Source organism: Simochromis diagramma, unplaced genomic scaffold, assembly GCF_900408965.1.
Source record: "Simochromis diagramma unplaced genomic scaffold, fSimDia1.1 OVJJ01000038.1, whole genome shotgun sequence".
NCBI lineage: Eukaryota > Metazoa > Chordata > Actinopteri > Cichliformes > Cichlidae > Simochromis > Simochromis diagramma.
The window spans coordinates 69,812-89,294 of NW_024387105.1; the positions used below are offsets into that span (position 1 = coordinate 69,812).

At 43.2% G+C, this 19,483-nt stretch overlaps 1 protein-coding gene across 3 annotated transcripts in view; it reads right to left on the minus strand.

Moving 5' to 3' along the window:
• The window catches only part of LOC120743126 (formin-binding protein 1-like), a 38,430-nt gene extending 32,316 nt beyond the window's left edge, over positions 1–6,114 (minus strand). For 2 of the 3 annotated variants that reach the window (XM_040046682.1, XM_040046680.1), the window contains exons 1-4: positions 5,824–6,114; positions 3,445–3,560; positions 3,077–3,127; positions 2,299–2,446 (exon numbers count right to left, since the gene is read on the minus strand). In XM_040046682.1, the coding sequence (XP_039902616.1) occupies positions 2,299–2,446; positions 3,077–3,127; positions 3,445–3,560; positions 5,824–5,853 (345 nt within the window). In that variant the 5' untranslated portion in view covers positions 5,854–6,114. The remainder of the gene's footprint in view (positions 1–2,298; positions 2,447–3,076; positions 3,128–3,444; positions 3,561–5,823) is intronic. The other variant, XM_040046681.1, reaches the window with a different exon arrangement.
• Between the last annotated feature and the right edge of the window lie 13,369 nt (positions 6,115–19,483).

Genomic DNA, 19,483 nt, shown 5'->3' on the forward strand with positions numbered 1-19,483 from the left:
TGCTAACTTTCTGCTTCTTAATTCAGATCAAACTGAGGTTATTGTACTCGGCCCTGAATAACGCTAGAAATGTGTTTTGGGGTTTGTACGTGCTTTGTCTCTAGGGGCCACCACATATATTTATATATAAGCATATATAGATAAAACCACTTTTTTTACATTAGTAATTCCTTTTGTGCATAATTTTATATTATTGTTAATAGTAAATTAATTAAAGCAACAAAACAACCTGAAGAGCCAGTTTGGAGCCGAAAGAGCCGGTTCTCTAAAAAGAGCCAGAAATCCCATGACTATTGTACTCGGCCCTGAAAACCTTAGAAATATGGTATCTAACCAGATTCTTACTCTGGATGGCATTACCTTGGCCTCCAGTAACGCTGTGAGGAACCTTGGAGTCATTTCTGACCAGGACATGTCCTTCAATGCACATATTAAACAAATATGTAAGACTGCTTTCTTCCATTTGCAGTTAATCCAAAATGCTGCTGTGTGTTGTTTATTCGTGATCTCTGAATTTGCATATGCCAATTCACCTGTCCAGGGGCTCGGATGTGATTGGTGGACGGAAGGATCAGCCTGGTGTAACTGGCTTCTGCTGCAGACGTATCCAGTAAAGGACAATGGGGTTGGGGGGTGGAAAGTGTTACGTGCACTTTCCCCAGGAAGAGGAAGTCCAGCTTATTAGTCTGTGCCTAATGTCTTTTATTTTAAAGAGAACTTCATAAATTAGCTATGTTAGTGTGACTAAGTTACTATGGTAACTTCATCTTTAATTTAGGGGTGAGAATTTAACGCGTTAATTGCGATTAATTAATTTGAAAAAAAATAAGACATTTAATTGCTCTTTGCCTTCCAAGGGGAACTTTTGTCAATGCACGATTTGCTGGTATACCGATTACACTGATGCACACAGAAGAAGGAAGTGCGTTGCTAGGACTGACATGCAGTTTAAATGTTTTTTTCCATAAATTAAAAGAGCTTGACTTTATAATATTCATGTCCATATCTATTAATTCATTCTGTCGCCCACTAAAACCCTTTAAATAAAAAAAAAAACCATTTGAGTTTTGGGTCAAATGTTCTTGTGCAATTAAATGTGATTAATCGAGATTAATTAATTACAAAGCCTCTAATTAATTAGATCATTTTTTTTAATCGAGTCCCACTCCTACATCTGTGTATTGGCATTGTCGCACATTTAAGTGCCATCAGGGTGAGAGAGGGTTAAGGACGAGTTTCTGACCAGGAAGTGACATAAGTTTGGCCCACATGTGGCACATCTGCAGCTCTCGGAATGACGGGACTATGTCAGAGCATGCCTCAGCCATGCTCGCCACACGTGGCCAAATGTGGGGTGATGTGTGGGCTCCATGTGGCAGAGCAGCTGGGAGCTGGGTAACTGAGCAGATGTGTCTGATGTTCAGCTTTGGGCAGCATGCTTCCTTCAAACCGCCACATTCTGCTGAGCAGCAGAGAGGGCGGGCTTATGACACGATACCTGGAACTTGGATGTCAGAACTCACAAGTTAGCATGTCTCGAAAAAACCAAGAAAAAAAGGTTTGCTTTGGTTCTTAGCGAGCTGCAGCATTCAGGTGTCACTAGCAATGCATCGCAATAACTTTGGTGCGTAAAAACACGGTCGGGCACGTTCACGGACAGAGCATCATCACTGCTCTGTGTACGGCTTTTTCTTTTAAAAAATTCAAATAAACAGCAGTGGCGTCACAGATTCAAAGTTCACAGTTTTACTACTCTTCATGTCCACTGTCACTATCTCCAGGTGCTAACACAGCATATGTTGATCTGCTCTAACTTCCTGACTGGGAAATTTCTGACTTCCAGCTTCTTCAGGAGGCAACATACATCCTGCAGAGCCACAGTGTGGGCGTGGCCAACCCTGGTGACCATGGGCCTGATTCCAGTCCAGACTGCAATAATCAAACAGTAAATCAGTCACTGAATACCAGTGTCAATATTTCCCTCAGACACATTGTTGGTTTGAAGAAATCATCCTCATCATCAGCTCTCACTTTGACTTAAAGTAAATCAAAGTGAATCAAATTTTACTTCCTAGAGTTTATTTCTATTTTAGTTTGTTTGAACCTTCTGATGAAAATCACAGACACAGGTCACATGATCATCAACATGTATACACACGCTGCAGTGGGTAGAGTGATGTGGAAGCTGCTTCACTGTGTACTGTACCACTGTGACAATAAACCCACTGGACTTGACGAGTGTGTGTGTGTGTGTGTGTGTGTGTGTGTGTGTGTGTGTGTGTGTGTGTGCGCACTCACAGACTTCCTCTCAGTCTTCAGCTCCTGAGTGTATCGTGTCAGCTCGCAGACAATTTGTGCGTTCAGGTTTTCAGCAAGATCTTCTCTCTGGATGGCGAGTTCGTTCAGCTGCTGGAGAGTCGCCGCAAACGCCACAAACCAGGTGTACCTGAAACAACCAGTCGGCTGGCCAGCTCAGCTCACACACACTTCACAGGAAGCACATTTTCACCTCATGGTCAAAGTGCGCGGCCGTAGTTTGATGGTGCATGCGCGTCACTCTCCACCGGAACTCATACCTGACCCAGACCGAGCACTGCACCCGTGTCCAGCTGACAACCATTTCCTCAGAGTTGCAGGTGCCGACTTTAACCTCGAGTCTGTCAATGTGAGGTGGAGGTCGGTGCCTGATGATGCCAGCAGGACTAACAAGCAGAGATGCGGCGACCACAGAACCCTCCAATCTATGGCTACCACCCTCTGCAGGCAGGGGACACCTCCGCCCCTTGCCTGTGCCTACAAATTTCTGAAGAGGTTCTGAAGAGACTCCGGGAGTGAGTCCATTTACTGTAGGCAGTATGGGCCGATCGACCACTCCTCAGGGAGCACGCTCAGCAAAGTGCAAGCGTTTTCATTGCAAGCAGAAACATCTGAACCAGCATTTTCTGATCAAAACTGCGATTTCACACAACGCGATCGTGTATTTGCCAAAGCTGCGGTTTTCTGCAGCGTTCCTGACTGACCCGTACTACGAAGTTTGACTCGTGGGTGAACTCGGTACAAACAGGTAAAGACTCACCTGCTCTCATCTTCTCTGTTCCTCTTGGGGTGGTACTTCTTCGACAAACTTCTGGAGACACACAGGTGACACACACAGGTGAGACACACAGGTAGTACAGACTTTTGGGGTTTCGGGTTTTATTGAAATGAGACATTAAGGTAACACTCAGGTAATCAGTTTTACACACACATCATCTGCACTGTGAGTAAATCCAGGTACTAATGATAAACTGACTGATCAGGTATTGTTATTTATTTGAAGGAGTTTAAAGAGTTGTCTCCAAACCTCCTCACAGTTTGACTTTAACAAATGTGACAAACTAAATTCAGGTTTTCCAGGAGTTTTACATGGTCGTGATGGTTCAGGTGTTGGTTTAAGGACTATACCTGATCTGTTTGGCGTAGCTCAGCTCAATGTCGGCGCGCTCTTTTACAAACTTAGTGTATCTCTCCAGGAAGTCGATCCCCCAGCTCGTGTGTTTCTCCAAGTTATCAAACTGATCCTGAAACAGCAGACTGATGTTAGTGTGACCTTTGACCTCTGACACTCACCTGAAGCACAGCATAAATAACAATTCACTCGCTGGACCCACGTCCTCATTTTATGTTTGACAGCGTTTTAGTAGGTAAAGGTGATGCTTGGGCATGAGCTGAGCTGCGGTTTGGGGAAGGCTTTGAGGCGGACTGGCGACGGCTCCCGGGCCCGGCAGATCCCCACGTACTGAACAGAAGTGAAGAAGTTACAGAATTGAAAAGGGGAGGGAGGAGCACGTAAACGAGAATGACAGCTTGCAGAACTGGGGGAACCTATATAGATGAGGACCGGAAGGAGCATGTTTGGAGGCGTGGTCCCGCTCCTGAAATTTCGATACTCTCCAACAAGTAGTGTTGTGAATTTGGTCTCACAGGCCCTCAAAGAAATGGGAAAAACAAACATGGACCATCAAATCTGAACTTCCTGATCCTGTGAGCTCACACACAACGGTCATGTCCAAATTCATGGGCTGCATCCTCCTGAGGCCGCATTTGTAGGCCGATTACGTCACAGCGACGCGCCGAAGGCTGTCCAAATTCGTAGACTCCTCCGAATGCAGCCGACAAATGCGTCCTCCTTTTCCCCGAATTTGAAGGATGGGTCGGTGTGTCCTTTGTGGCCTACCATATCCCAGAATTCATAGCGCGGCCCAGCCAAACTCCAGTTTCCAACAATGGCGGCCGCTACTAAGTTTTAAAATTACTCTTATTAATCTTTCTGGGTCACAAAATAAACTTTTAATATATTTTCAGGTGATAATGTAGCTGTGTAAACATCAAATATCTGCTCGGTTTATCAAGATATCGCATATTTGCAAAAGTGCTTCGACGTTTTCGGAGACGTCTGCTACCCACCAGCTCGATAGCGAGCTGGGAGCTCGAGGGTCACTGAAGCCGCCGAGAACGTCACAACTCCCGGCACATCATTTTCAGATCACCACGGACCTTCGCTACTCAGGTTAAACGTGATATATGAGTCACTTAGACAACCTAAAAATGTTATTGTTGGGCTTTTTTCAGTGTTTTATTTGTTCGTGAGTCAATCAGTTTGGCTGAGATTAAAGTTATTAGATTAGATTAGATAAAACTTTATTAATCCATCGGGTGGGTTCCTCCTTGGTTTTTACACAGCTGACTAAACGTCAAACAGAAAACTGATTAAACAGAAGTGTGAGATGGTCGAGAATTTACACCAGTGTCCTGTTATATTTTAGATAGCAAGGAGCAGACGGCCGAGTTTATTAAACTCCACAGAGACAGCGGTGACGCTAATCAGAAGGCTGGACCGTCCAATTTCCTCAGCCGTTTACTTCCGGCCTACCCGACCTTCTGAGGACTCGGCCCACGTAGACCGCGAAGGCCGGGTCCTCAGGAGGATGCAGCCCAAGAATTTGGATACGACAAACGCCTTTATCCTGTCTTCCTTCTCTCACCCCAACCAATCACAGCAGATGGCCCCGCCCCTCTCTGAGCCTGGTTCTGCCAGAGGTTTCTTCCTGTTAAAAGGGAGTTTTTTCCTCCCACTGTCACCAAAGTGCTGCTCATAGGGGGTCATATGATTGTTGGGCTTTTCTCTGTATGTATTATTGTAGGGTCTACTGTACAATATAAAGCACCTTGAGGCAACTGTTGTTGTGATTTGGCGCTGTGTAAATGAAACTAAACTGAACTGAGGCCACTTTATAAAACAGAAGGTCAGTCGGCTGCTTCTGGTGCAGCAGGAGGGGAGGCAGAACACCTGTCAGCAGGTTAGGTTCACAGATGCTGTTACCATGGTAACTCACTAGCAGAATCTGCTCCAAGGATCAGGACCGGACCCTCTCTAGAGTCTAGACTGTGTGTGTGTTTGTGTGTGTGTGTACTATGTTTACATATCTTTGTGGGGGCCAACAGTCACGGGGACAAAGCACTCGTCCCCACGAGTTTGAAGACATTTTTGAGACTGAAGATGTGGTTTTAGCGTTAGAGTTATGTTTAGGGTGGGAAGCAGCTGGGAAAGCATTATGTCAATTAGATGTCCTCACTATGATATAAAAACGTGTGTGTAAGAGTCGCGCGCTGCACCATCATGGAGGTTGTAGCTCGCGCTTCTGTCGTCACTCATCGTGTTGCTATGGCAGAGCAGACAGAAGAACGAGGCTGCGCGCGCGCGCGCGCACACACACACACACACACACACACACGGTTACAGGTTACCGGTGCGCAGCTCTCAGGTGCGGCTCGTGCACATACCCACAGCTCGGTGCCCCAGTTGCAGCTCATGGTTCTTCCTCTGGTCCTTCCTCGCGCTCTTCGTCTCGGTACCGGTGATCAGCTGCTGCAGCCCACGGCACGCATCCTCCACCTCACCGACCTACACACACGGCGCTCCGTCAGTCTCACCTCCACCTGTATGTCTCTGCTGCAACTGAGCAAGCAAAGAACGCGGTCACGCGCAGCACGTCCCCGGAGCACCCTTTGTCATCAGTGAGGAGATGCTCAGATTGCGAGAGTTGTGCGCATGCGTAGTAGCAGGCCCACCCTGCCTCTGCACAAAGCAAAGCGTGACGAAATTACCTGCAGCTTACGTTACATGTTCATGGTGATATTTGATCAGCAGGGGCGCTCTTCTTACAATAACTAAACTACACTTCCTGTTTGATGACGTCATGTCTTCCTTTTAGAGAAGAGGTTATTTTTTGCAGCACATGATGAGGTCAGACTGCAGGATTTCCAAAATAAGTTTATAACTCTCAAAACCCAGTGGGAAAAAAAAAATAACAACACACACACACACGATCAAATCACATGCTGGGTTTGCAGAATGAAGAATTATTTAATACAGTTTTATTTATATAGCGCCAAATCACAACAACAATCCCTCAAGGCACTTTATATTGTAAGGTAGACCCTACAATAATACATAGAGAGAAAAACCCAACAATCATATGAGCCCCTATGAGCAAGCACTTTGGCGAAAACGGGAAGGAAAAACTCCCTTTTAACAGGAAGAAACCTCTGGCAGAACCAGGCTAAGGGAGGAGCGGGGCCATCTGCTGTGATTGGTTGGGGTGAGAGAAGGAAGACAGGATAAAGACATGCTGTGGAAGAGAGCAGAGAGATCTATTAATCAGTGTTGGGAAGGTTACTTTTAACATGTACTCCACTATAAATTACAGATTACATGGCCCAAAATGTATTTTGTAACATATTCCATTACGTTACTCAATAAGAGTAATGTATTCTGAATACTTTGGATTACGTGATATATTATCATGCTTTTTACAACTACATGAATGTACTTTTGCTGTGTAATTTATTACTATTACTTAGAGTTGGATGTCTCGAGACCACTTTTACGTGGTCTTGGTCTTAGTCTCGTCTTGGTCTCGCTGTCTTGTAGTGATGTGTCGGTCGCGAACGAAAGGGCTCTTAGAGCCGGCTCTTTGAAGTAAACGACGCGAGCCGGCTCCTTACTGGGAGCCGTGGCTTTTGTTCCCCCCCCCCCTTCTCTCTCTCTCTCGCACCTTTTTTCCCGCTTCACTCTGCACGCGAGCCTTGTGCTTTGTGCTGGGTAGAGGGGGGAGGGGCGGTAGTTACCCTCGCAGTAGCACAAGAACAGAGCAGGAGGGAGAGAGAGAGAAAGAGAGCCAGGGACAACAACGTCACATTAGAAAGGTATAGTAATCATCTACAACTATTTTCAGTTGCAGATGATAAAGGATTCAGAAAGTTTATTCATGCAGGTCCATATGACAGAGAATATGCATCTTCTTTTTGTTTTCATATTATAATTTATACTTAATTGTGTTGTGGTTTGCAGTGTTTTGTGTTGTTTCACTTTAAATTTGTTTAAAAGGAAAAAGCTGAAAATTTAAATAGTTAAAAGTTGAAATGTGAATAGTTGTTTTTTGTATTATATGATTTATTTATTACATTTTATGTGGAGTGAATAAATAAAAGTATATTTACGGTGGCCCCTACAGACAAAGCAGCACGTACAAACTCCAAAACACATAAAAACACAACAGAAGTCCAAAACACGTACAAAACACAACAGAAGTGCCCCAGGATGCTAGGGCGCAGTGTTGAGCTTTTGTTACCTAGAGGGTACACAAGCCAGGAAGTACCAACGACCAGATTTGGTGTGTGGTAGTAACAGGTAAATGAACATTTTCTTTGATTATTTGAATATATATGAGTGCTTGTGTATAAATACACAAACAATACACATATGCTTTCAATTGTGTAATTTAAGTGATCTAGGTAGCTGTTTTGGAAGTTCAGTTAACGCTAGAAATGTGTTTTGGAGTTTGTACGTGCTTTGTCTCTAGGGGCCACCACATATATTTATTAGAGGTGGGAATCACCATACATCCCACGATACGATATTATCACAATACTTAACGCACGATACGATATTATTGCAATTTTTTAAAATATTTTGGATATTCAGACTCTGTACATAAAGGTAAACTTTATCAATATTTATTTTATCTAATATCAAAGTCTCACACTCAGTCTCTCATTTCAGTCAGTTTTATTGTTGACAAACTGAACGGTTTGTATTACAGTCTAGTCCAACTTAACTGAATGCAACCATCTGGTACAATTATAGCTATTCTGAACTATGAAATTTATGAAAACTATGCAGCCCCTTCAGCAACAGAAGAATTTGAAAGTAAATTAAAACAAAATATAATTTTACATTAAATAAAAAAGTTTTAAACTTAATTAAAATAAAACATGTCTTAAATTAAAATAAGTAAACTGTCATGTTTATTGCTGCCAAAAAAAAGTTAAACACATTTGGACAGTGAAGGAATGTCAGGATTCTTGCTCAGAAAAAGGATCAACATGCTCTGAAGTCAGAGCGTGTTCCATTCCACAAAATTTGTAACAAAATATCGATTTCTGCTGTCCCTGTATCGATACATTATTAGCAAACAAAATATCACGACACTACACAGTATCGATTTTTTCCCCACCCCTAATATTTATATATAAGCATATATAGATAAAACCACTTTTTTTACATTAGTAATTCCTTTTGTGCATAATTTTATATTATTGTTAATAATAAATTAAGATAAGATAAGATAAGATAAGATAAAACTTTATTAATCCCTCGGGTGGGTTCCTCTGGGAAATTCGGTTTCCAAAAGCACAGCACCGACAGAAGTTACAGAGTTACAGAATATTATATATATATATACACACACGCACACACACACACATATAAATACAGAGACATATATAAATAAAATATACGAAGGGGATAAATAGAATAAATAGGAATAAAAATAAAAATACAAATGAATTGCACATTTAAAGTATTGGGGTCTATTGCACCATTGACTATTAACAAAAGTATTGCACAAAAGGTATTGCACAGTGAAGTGAAGAGGCACTACAGCTTAGTTGTTCCCCCCTCCTTTGTCCTCCTGTTTCCCCTCCCTCTCCCCTCCAGAGAGGAGTTAAACAGTTTGATGGCGTGTGGGACAAAGGAGTTTTTAAGTCTGTTAGTTCTTGTCTTGGGGAGAAGCAACCTGTCACTGAACAGACTCTTCTGGTTGTTAATGGCCGTGTGCAGAGGATGCCCAGCATTGTTCATAATGTCCAGCAGTTTTTTTAGTGTCCTTTTCTCTGCCACTGTCACCAGAGTGTCCAGCTTCATGCCGACCACAGAGCCACCCTTCCTGATCAGTTTTTCCAGCCTGGATGAGTCCTTCTTTGCTGTGCTGCTCCCCCAGCACACCACAGCACTAATTAATTAAAGCAACAAAACAACCTGAAGAGCTGGTTCTCTAAGAAGAGCCAGAAATCCCATGACTATTGTACTCGGCCCTGAAAATCTTAGAAATATGGTATCTAAGTAGATTCTTACTCTGGATGGCATTACCTTGGCCTCCAGTAACGCTGTGAGGAACCTTGGAGTCATTTTTGACCAGGACATGTCCTTCAACGCACATATTAAACAAATATGTAAGACTGCTTTCTTCCATTTGTGCAACATCTCTAAAGTTAGAAATATCCTGTCTCAGAGTGACGCTGAAAAACTAGTTCATGCATTTATTACTTCCAGGCTGGACGACTGTAATTCATTATTATCAGGAAGTCCTAAAAACTCCCTGAAAAGCCTTCAGCTAATCCAAAATGCTGCAGCAAGAGTCCTGACAGGGACTAGAAAGAGAGAGCAGATTTCTCCTGTTTTGGCTTCCCTTCATTGGCTTCCTGTTAAATCCAGAATTCAAAATCCTGCTCCTCACATACAAGGTCTTAAATAATCAGGCCCCATCTTATCTTAATGACCTTGTAGTACCATATCACCCTATTAGAGCACTTCGCTCTCACACTGCAGGCCTACTTGTTGTTCCTAGAGTATTTAAAAGTAGAATGGGAGGCAGAGCCTTCAGTTTTCAGGCCCCTCTTCTGTGGAACCAGCTTCCAGTTTGGATTCGGGACACAGACACTATCTCTACTTTCAAGATTAGGCTTCAAACTTTCCTTTTTGCTAAAGCATACAGTGGGGCAAAAAAGTATTTAGTCAGCCACCGATTGTGCAAGTTCCCCCACCTAAAATGATGACAGAGGTCAGTAATTTGCACCAGAGGTACACTTCAACTGTGAGAGACAGAATGTGAAAAAAAAATCCATGAATTCACATGGTGGGATTTGTAAAGAATTTATTCGTAAATCAGGGTGGAAAATAAGTATTTGGTCAATAACAAAAATACAACTCAATACTTTGTAACATAACCTTTGTTGGCAATAACAGAGGTCAAACGTTTACTATAGGTCTTTACCAGGTTTGCACACACAGTAGCTGGTATTTTGGCCCATTCCTCCATGCAGATCTTCTCGAGAGCAGTGATGTTTTGGGGCTGTCGCCGAGCAACACGGACTTTCAACTCCCGCCACAGATTTTCTATGGGGTTGAGGTCTGGAGACTGGCTAGGCCACTCCAGGACTTTCAAATGCTTCTTACGGAGCCACTCCTTTGTTGCCCAGGCGGTGTGTTTTGGATCATTGTCATGTTGGAAGACCCAGCCTCGTTTCATCTTCAAAGTTCTCACTGATGGAAGGAGGTTTTGGCTCAAAATCTCACGATACATGGCCCCATTCATTCTGTCCTTAACACGGATCAGTCGTCCTGTCCCCTTGGCAGAAAAACAGCCCCATAGCATGATGTTTCCACCCCCATGCTTCACAGTAGGTATGGTGTTCTTGGGATGCAACTCGGTATTCTTCTTCCTCCAAACACGACGAGTTGAGTTTATACCAAAAAGTTCTACTTTGGTTTCATCTGACCACATGACATTCTCCCAATCCTCTGCTGTATCATCCATGTGCTCTCTGGCAAACTTCAGACAGGCCTGGACATGCACTGGCTTCAGCAGCGGAACACGTCTGGCACTGCGGGATTTGATTCCCTGCCGTTGTAGTGTGTTACTGATGGTGACCTTTGTTACTTTGGTCCCAGCTCTCTGCAGGTCATTCACCAGGTCCCCCCGTGTGGTTCTGGGATCTTTGCTCACTGTTCTCATGATCATTTTGACCCCACGGGATGAGATCTTGCGTGGAGCCCCAGATCGAGGGAGATCATCAGTGGTCTTGTATGTCTTCCATTTTCTGATGATTGCTCCCACAGTTGATTTTTTCCACACCAAGCTGCTTGCCTATTGTAGATTCACTCTTCCCAGTCTGGTGCAGGTCTACAATACTTTTCCTGGTGTCCTTCGAAAGCTCTTTGGTCTTGACCATGGCGGAGTTTGGAGTCTGACTGTTTGAGGCTGTGGACAGGTGTCTTTTATACAGATGATGAGTTCAAACAGGTGCCATTCATACAGGTAACAGGTGGGGGACAGAAAAGCTTCTTACAGAAGACGTTACAGGTCTGTGAGAGCCAGAGATTTTCCATGTTTGAGGTGACCAAATACTTATTTTCCACCCTGATTTACGAATAAATTCTTTACAAATCCTACCATGTGAATTCATGGATTTTTTTTTCACATTCTGTCTCTCACAGTTGAAGTGTACCTCTGGTGCAAATTACTGACCTCTGTCATCATTTTAAGTGGGGGAACTTGCACAATCGGTGGCTGACTAAATACTTTTTTGCCCCACTGTATAGTTAGGGCTGGACCAGGTGACCCTGAATCCTCCCTTAGTTATGCTGCAATAGACGTAGGCTGCCGGGGATTCCCATGATGCACTGGGTGTTTCTTCTTCACTCACTATGTATTAATAGACCTCTCTGCACTGAATCATATCTGTTATCCAGCGCTTTGTAGTGAATCAGAAGAGTCGACTCCCATTGAGCGAGAGCCGCTCCTCACTTAATTTTCTTTGGCTGCTCAGCTCTCACACAGTGGCTCAGCTATGCTCCAATCCCTCCATATTGTGGCCAATCACATGCGAGGATACAGGATAATATCATTGTGTGAAAAACAGAGAGGGTGAGAGAGGCGACAGTCAAGTGGAGCGTGCGTCTGTCCTCTCAGTAAGTGAGTGAGACAGTGGACAGCGGTGAAGGGGGCTGTGCATCGCAAAAACACATAATATGCCCGACACCCGTAAACGAAGCAGCATCTGGCTGCAGTTTAACAACTTTTTTGCCTCGGTACCCTCTGGTCTTGGTATTGTCTTGGTCTTGGTTTAGGCGGTCTTGACTACAAGTCTACTATTACTGAAGGTAATGCTCGCCATACCAATACCAACTAGATGTTTAAATCTTAATATAAAATGAGTAACAGTAGGGTGGACATTAGGTAAGGCTGCATGTTTTGCAGTGATCTAATATAGAAAACTCTTTCTGTATCAGTAATATGTTAATATGTCTGCAAATAATCACGTGGAACTGCGCATGATTATTTGCAGCTAGCAAGTTGTTAAAGCTTTCCATCATGTCTAAAAACAGCATGTTAATACGTGGAGATCCTAAAGGCTGCTACAAAAATGATCACGTTATATTTTAAATATTTGTTCAATTCTCTCCCAAACCCCAGCAGCTGTCTGTTGTAAGTTTTATTTTAGTAAATACTCAGTCTTCTAACATCTCACTTGTCTTTATTCAAGCATTCATGTGTACTATGTTTATTAAGAGAGATGACGCTTGTGTTTCTCTCATGTAGTGATGGTGGTTAACTGTATGAAGCTCATTAGACATTATTATCTTGCCAAAGTTTTCTTAAAGACATCTACTACATCATGTGTTATTTTTTTATGTCATGTGCATCATATGTCATGTTTCTATTGCAAATATTAATCACAGTCAAACTGAGAGTGGATGGAGCTGTGATGTCATCAAGTACACTGCTGTTTCAGTTGCAGAATGATCGCGCTGCCTTCTTGGGCAGTCTGGACTCCTGTGTGAACTTACAAAGTCCGGACTAGTGTGACACGGTAAAGGACCAGGGCGCCTGTCTGCAGCTTCATAGATAATGAGCTATCAGAAGTAGCTTCGACTATGGAGCCTGAGTGTGTGAATAAAACACAGGACACCAAAATAGATCTCAAAAATATATATATTATGTTTGTTATGAGAAATATATAGACAAATGTACAAAAAAATAAAAAAAATATATGCATATATATCACAAACAAAAATAATGTTGACAATACAAAACAGCTTATTAGGTTCCAAAGGGAGGTGGGATGAGGTTTAGTCCAGTATGAGATCACTTTAGTTTCATTGACCTGTGAGAGGTCATGTATCAACAGTTCAGTTTAGTCCAAAGGTTCGCAAGTCCTACCGCAATGCAGCGGTGGTCGGGTGGCTCGCCATCCCGCACTGATCAGGGCTGATCACGGGGAAAAAAAACCTGACCGTTGAGTTGACTGTGAGGTGGTGTAAAGATGAATGAATCGGCCGGGTTATTGCACGCTGTCAACTGGTCTGTAGTGTATAATTTGTCGATATCTGACAAGTACGCCAACCACAGGGACAACAGCAGCCAGGGGAGCAGGGAACATGCAGCTGATTGACCCGGAACTTATACGGGGTTCATTCCCGCCACAATAAAGGGATTGGCGGAAGTGGGGTCAGATGGTACCGTGGTTACACTAGCGAGAACACGAGTATGGGCTCGCGTACTTGAGTATTTAGAAACGGCCTAACCATCTGCAGTCTATGAGCTAACCTTACAGCTAACAATGTTAGCTCGGTGGCGAGTAGCCTTCATTAATAGCACCTCCCTTTCCTTAGGGTTCTGAGATGGAACAGGCTGCAATCTGACCTCCTAGTGTCCTTCTACCGTGCCGCTATCGAGAGTATGCTGATGCACGCCATCCCTGTGTGGTACGCTGATTGCACAACAGCTGACAAGAAGAGACTACAGAGGGTGATCAGAACTGCAGAGAAGTCGATCGGCTGTCCCCCTGGACTTAATTGCCAGCTCAAGATGTCTCTCCAGAGCCAGGGCAATTATAAAGGACCACCTCCATCCTAACAACCACCTCTTCAACATCCTGCCCTCTTGAAAAAGGTTCAGATCCATCAGGTGCAAAACCAACAGACTAAAGAACAGCTTCTTCCCGTAGGCTGTCAGAACCATTAATGCAAACTAAGAGTGTGAACAGACTCCTCCAACACATCCACTCTGACGCTGCTATTGATCACCTGTCTGCAATATCTCAGTCTTTCCATGTTCTGTGCAATATTTTTTTTAGCTCATGCACAATATTTTGGTCTCAGTGGAATTACCATCCCCACCCTAAATGACCATAGCCCCTCCACACTTGTTTATTTATTATATTATATAATTGCTCTTGCATACAAATTCAAATTCAAATTCAAATTTTATTTGTCACGTACACAGTCATACACAGTACGATATGCAGTGAAATGCTTGGACAACTGCTCGTGACCTAAAGAAAACAAAAAAGGAAAAGGCTATGAATAAGATAGGAAATAAATATGACAAATTAAAAAGGGTAAATTTTACTAGGAAGGAATAAAATATGAATTAAGGTTAAAAAGGAAATAACTGTACAACACAAATTAGAATGAAGGGTAAATTTAACTGAGAAAGAATAAGATAAAATATATAAATTAAAGTTGAAAATAAAATAACTGTACAACAAAATACACAATATAGAACTATATAAGAATGTATGAAGAAATATAAATAAATATATACACAATAACAGCAGCTGTACAAATATTAACTGGAAATGAAGAATATAGTGTCCAGTGTTGTGCAATCCACATTATGTCTTGTGCAGTGCAAATATGCTTAAAGTGATTTAAGTGATGAAGTGAAAACAATGTCCAGAATGTCCAGTGTGTGTGTAAGAACTGTATGTGTGGGTCAGTACTGTGTGGTGGTGTGATTGAGAGACCGTATCGCCTGTGGGAAGAAGCTCCTCCTCAGTCTCTCTGTGTTGGTCTTCAGGGAGCGGAATCGCTTTCCTGACCTCAACAGAGAGAACAGTCCGTTGTTGGGATGGCTGAGGTCCTTCACGATCTTCCTGGCCTTGGTCCAGCACCGCCTGCTGTAGATTGAGTGCAGGTCAGGGAGCTCGGAGCGGATGGTGCGCTCAGCTGATCGCACAACCCTCTGTAGAGCTCGTCTGTCCTGCATGGTGCTGTTCCCGAACCAGGTTAAGATGTTTCCCGTCAGGATGCTCTCTATGGTGCACGAGTAAAAGTTCCTGAGCACCTTGGAGGGCAGTTGGAAGTCTCTCAAGCGTCTGAGGTGGTAGAGACGCTGACGGGCCTTTTTCACCACGGTGTTGATGTGACAGGACCATGACAGGTCCTGCGTGATGTGAACTCCGAGGTATTTGAAGCTGTCCACTCTCTCCACTGGGCACTCGTTGATGACGGGGGTCTGGTAGTTCCTCTCCTGCTTAGTGCTGAAGTCCACTATCAACTCCTTTGTCTTACTGACGTTTAGAAGGAGGTTGTTCCTCTGGCACCAGTTCTCCAGATTCCTAATCTCCTTCAGGTAGGCCGTCTCGTTGTTATCAGAGATCAGGCCCACCACGACGGTGTCGTCAGCAAACTTGATGATGGTGGTGGAGCTGGTAGTGGCCACACAGTCATATGTGTACAAAGAGTACAGCAGGGGGCTCAGAACACACCCCTGGGGGGCTCCAGTGCTGAGAGTGGTGGAGGCTGAGACATGTCCGCCCATCCTTACTGCCTGTGGTCTGCCAGTTAGGAAGTTGGAGATCCACTGACACATAGATGAGCTGAGTCCCAGATGCTCCAGCTTGGTGGTGAGTGTGGAGGGAATTATGGTATTAAATGCAGAGCTGTAGTCTATGAAGAGAATTTTAACATAATTACAACCCCACAATGTTTCTGTTTCAATGTTTCTTACGTATACACCATGTATATAGTTTCACTCACATTGTTGTATATTGTTTCCTCTTCTTACTCTTGCACCTTTGTGGTCCAGCTACCCAATTTCGCTGTGCAAGAAACTGCACAATGACAATAAAAAGCTCTAAGTCTCTCTAAGTAATAGTAATAAAAAAATTAAAAAAAATCACACAGCAATAGTACATCGAAGATACTGAAGTTTTGCCCATCCCATTCTTCTGGAAATGTGGTGTCGGAAATGCATTCCTGCCCGTGCCCTGCTCTCTCTGGGTCCATTGTGTACCTGATGCCACCAACATTAACAGGACACTTACACTAGAGCCTCGTGTGTTTTGCTTGGGTTTCCAGCAATCGCTATGAGAAAAACTGTATTAATCCCTGATGGAAATTGAGTGCTAAAAAAAACAAAACAAAACAAAAAAAGCAGTGGGTCGTACTCAAACCCGGGCCGGTGCTCTGACACACCATCCTACTTTGGCAAAACGTCCTACCGTAAGTAGTTTATGCACATTTCTGCTGTCACAGAGTAATTCCAGCACAAATTTAACTAGGTATGACGGTTTGCCACTTAACTTTGCCCATCAGAGTATGCTTGTAGCTCACAATTATAAAGCCAGGATGGCTTGCCACTTCATTTTACCCATTAAAGTATGCTTGTAGGTCACATTCACAAAGGTAGCATGGTTTGACATTGCATTTTACCTGTCAGAGTATGTTTCTAGCTCTCCAAAAGTTGATTCTGTTCATCTGGACGTAGCGTTTTGTGGGAGAAACGTTTCATCTTTCATCCAGGTGACTTCTTCAGTCTCAGCTGACTGCAGGTTTCCCCAATCTTATAAACATTTGCATAATGACTGAAACCAGCCCACTGAAGGAACAATGGGCTGGGAGGTCAGTTCCTTAATCTTAAAATTTCAGATTATATATTTAAATCCCAACATTAATTATGCAAATTCTCATGACCATTGATCAACAACCACTGACCAAAACCCTCTGATCAAAGACCATTGATCAATGGCCATGAGTCCCATTCACAGAGAGCTGGGGAATGGCTGCAATCACAGCATTGTAAGATGGTGACAGATGTACCCTTAGGCCCCCTCCTCGATTCAGAGATGGTCTTTCCCTTTTCACGTAAATGGCCTCCTTGACTCCGCCCTCAAACCAGCGTTCCTCCCTGTCCAGGATGTGTACATCCTCATCCTTGAAAGAGTGTCCACTGGCCTGTAGGTAAATAGACTGCAGAGTCCTGGCCTGACGAGGTGGCTCTTCTGTGTTGTGCCATCCACTTCCCCAGAGGTTGTTTGGTTTCCCCGATGTATAAATCCTGCCAATCCTCCTGCACTTAGCAGCGTACACTCTGTTACTCTGTTTGTGTCGGGGGACCCGATCCTTGGGGTGGACCAGTTTTTGGTGCAGCGTGTTTTGGGGTTTAAAAGTCACAGAGACCCGGTGTTTAGAAAAAATGCGTCTCAGCTGCTCCGATACTCCTGACACGTACGGGATCACTACAGGTTTTCACTTGGGCAGCGGTTGTCCTTCTCTCCTGGATCAGCTGGAGCTTTCTTTAGGAGCCTTCCCAGCTTTGACAGAAGTCCAGCTGGGATAACCACATTTACTCAGGGCCTTCGTCATGTGATGTTCTTCTGCCTTCCTGGCTGCTGTGTCAGTGGGGATGGTGTTCGCTCTGTGTTGTAGCGTCCTGATGACGCCCAGTTTGTGCTCCAGTGGATGATGAGAGTCAAACCTTAAATACTGATCCGTATGTGTAGGTTTACGGTACACGTCAGCTTTTAGATTTAGAATTACTATTAGATTTAGAATTACTTTCCTGGATGATTGAGAATGCATCAAGATATGATTCTAGCTCATATTCACAATGGTAGGACAGTTTGCCACTTAATTTCGTGTTGTACGCATGCGCAGAAACAACGGGTAGGATGGTTTGTCAGATAGGATGGATTCCCAGAACACCAGCCGCTCTCAGCCATGTGATATATGACTACATACTAGAGGTGGGTTTTGATGATCGAGTTTCTGATTATTCAAGCTAGAATTGATTTTAAAGTGATATCGATTCAAAGCCTCTTCTACTTGGGCTCGTAATAAGACCCTGGCCAGAATCAGAAGACACCAAATTCGTATGGAGCCAAAGTATTGAGCAGCAATAATGACCTGGACACAGTGTTAACTTTTGAGTAGCCACTCTTGTATTGTTACAAGATATAAACAGATATTACCCAATTTGTACAGAAAAAGTATAAAATAAAATAAATAGATGCCTCCACTCCTTTTGCTGAGATGAGAAAAACCCGCGAGCACCACGCACCTTCACCTCACTTCCTGGCTGACAGGGTCAATGCGGCCTGGATAGGCTCTGATTGGTCGCTGAGCTAGGTGCCCTTACGTCGCGTGAAGTGAGAGGTGCATTCAATGGTAATAGGAAATATGACCCTTTGTTGATGTGGACAGTTAAAATAAAGAGAATAAATACTCTCTTTCTTTATCATTGGTGTAAATGTGTTGTTTTTTTCATCTGGGCTACATTTGCTCTGCTTTGCTTTAGCAGCATCAGGTTATGTTCATATGTTGATTCATGGTTTGCTTCTGTTTTTGTTCTATTGCAGACTATTTTAAGGTTATCTGCTATAAAAAGCCAGGCCAGGAAAATCTGCTTCATGATTTTCTGTTTTATCCTCAGTTACTTTGACACAAAGAGATCTGCTGTGATGCTCACACCTCTGATAAAGTCTCACAAGTTTTTTTTATAGATATAAAAATATGGATATGTACTGATAAATGATCAGAATTCTAATATTTCTGACTATCTGTGCGAAAATTTGAAAGGTCGAATGTAAGGCGGAAAGGGGAATAAAAAAAGAGAACGAAAAAATGTTAGATGAACAAGTTAGCGCTGCAGACTGTGTTGCCGCTGCGAGCCTGAGAATTAAAGAACTGAGAAATACTGAAGGTGTCATCCTTAATGTTTGAGGCAGGCAAACATTACAGGGATAACCTAACATTTGAAACAGGAAATGACCACCGTGTATTCGATTTATTTCTACAAAGTAACTGTATTCTGATTACCACCTATTTAAATGGTAACTGTAACAGAATACAGCTACTCATATTTTGTATTTTAAATATGTAACGCCAGTACATGTATACTGTTACTGCCCAACACTGACAGTCTCTGAAGAAATGTGTTTAACACTTCCACACAGGTAAAGGGGGTGTGAGTGTGTATATGGGTGTGTGTGGTCATCTATAAACAGAAAGAACAAACATTTGTATTAATTACTATGGATAGCAGTGTACCCCTTATACAGTACTGTGGGTTTCCAGCGTAATGTTATACAATCTGCCATAACCTCATGGCCACTAGATGGCACCCTAAGACCATAAATGAATTTCTAATATACATTGGCAAACCAGACCTCTGCAGATTACAACGATTCAGAGAATAAACATAGTAAATAGTTACATCCACCTACAACCACAATGCTTGACAGTAAGTCGTATATGGAATGAAATATGGGCTGAACACAAGGCTACCTGTAGTAGGCCAAAAAAAAGCATCTT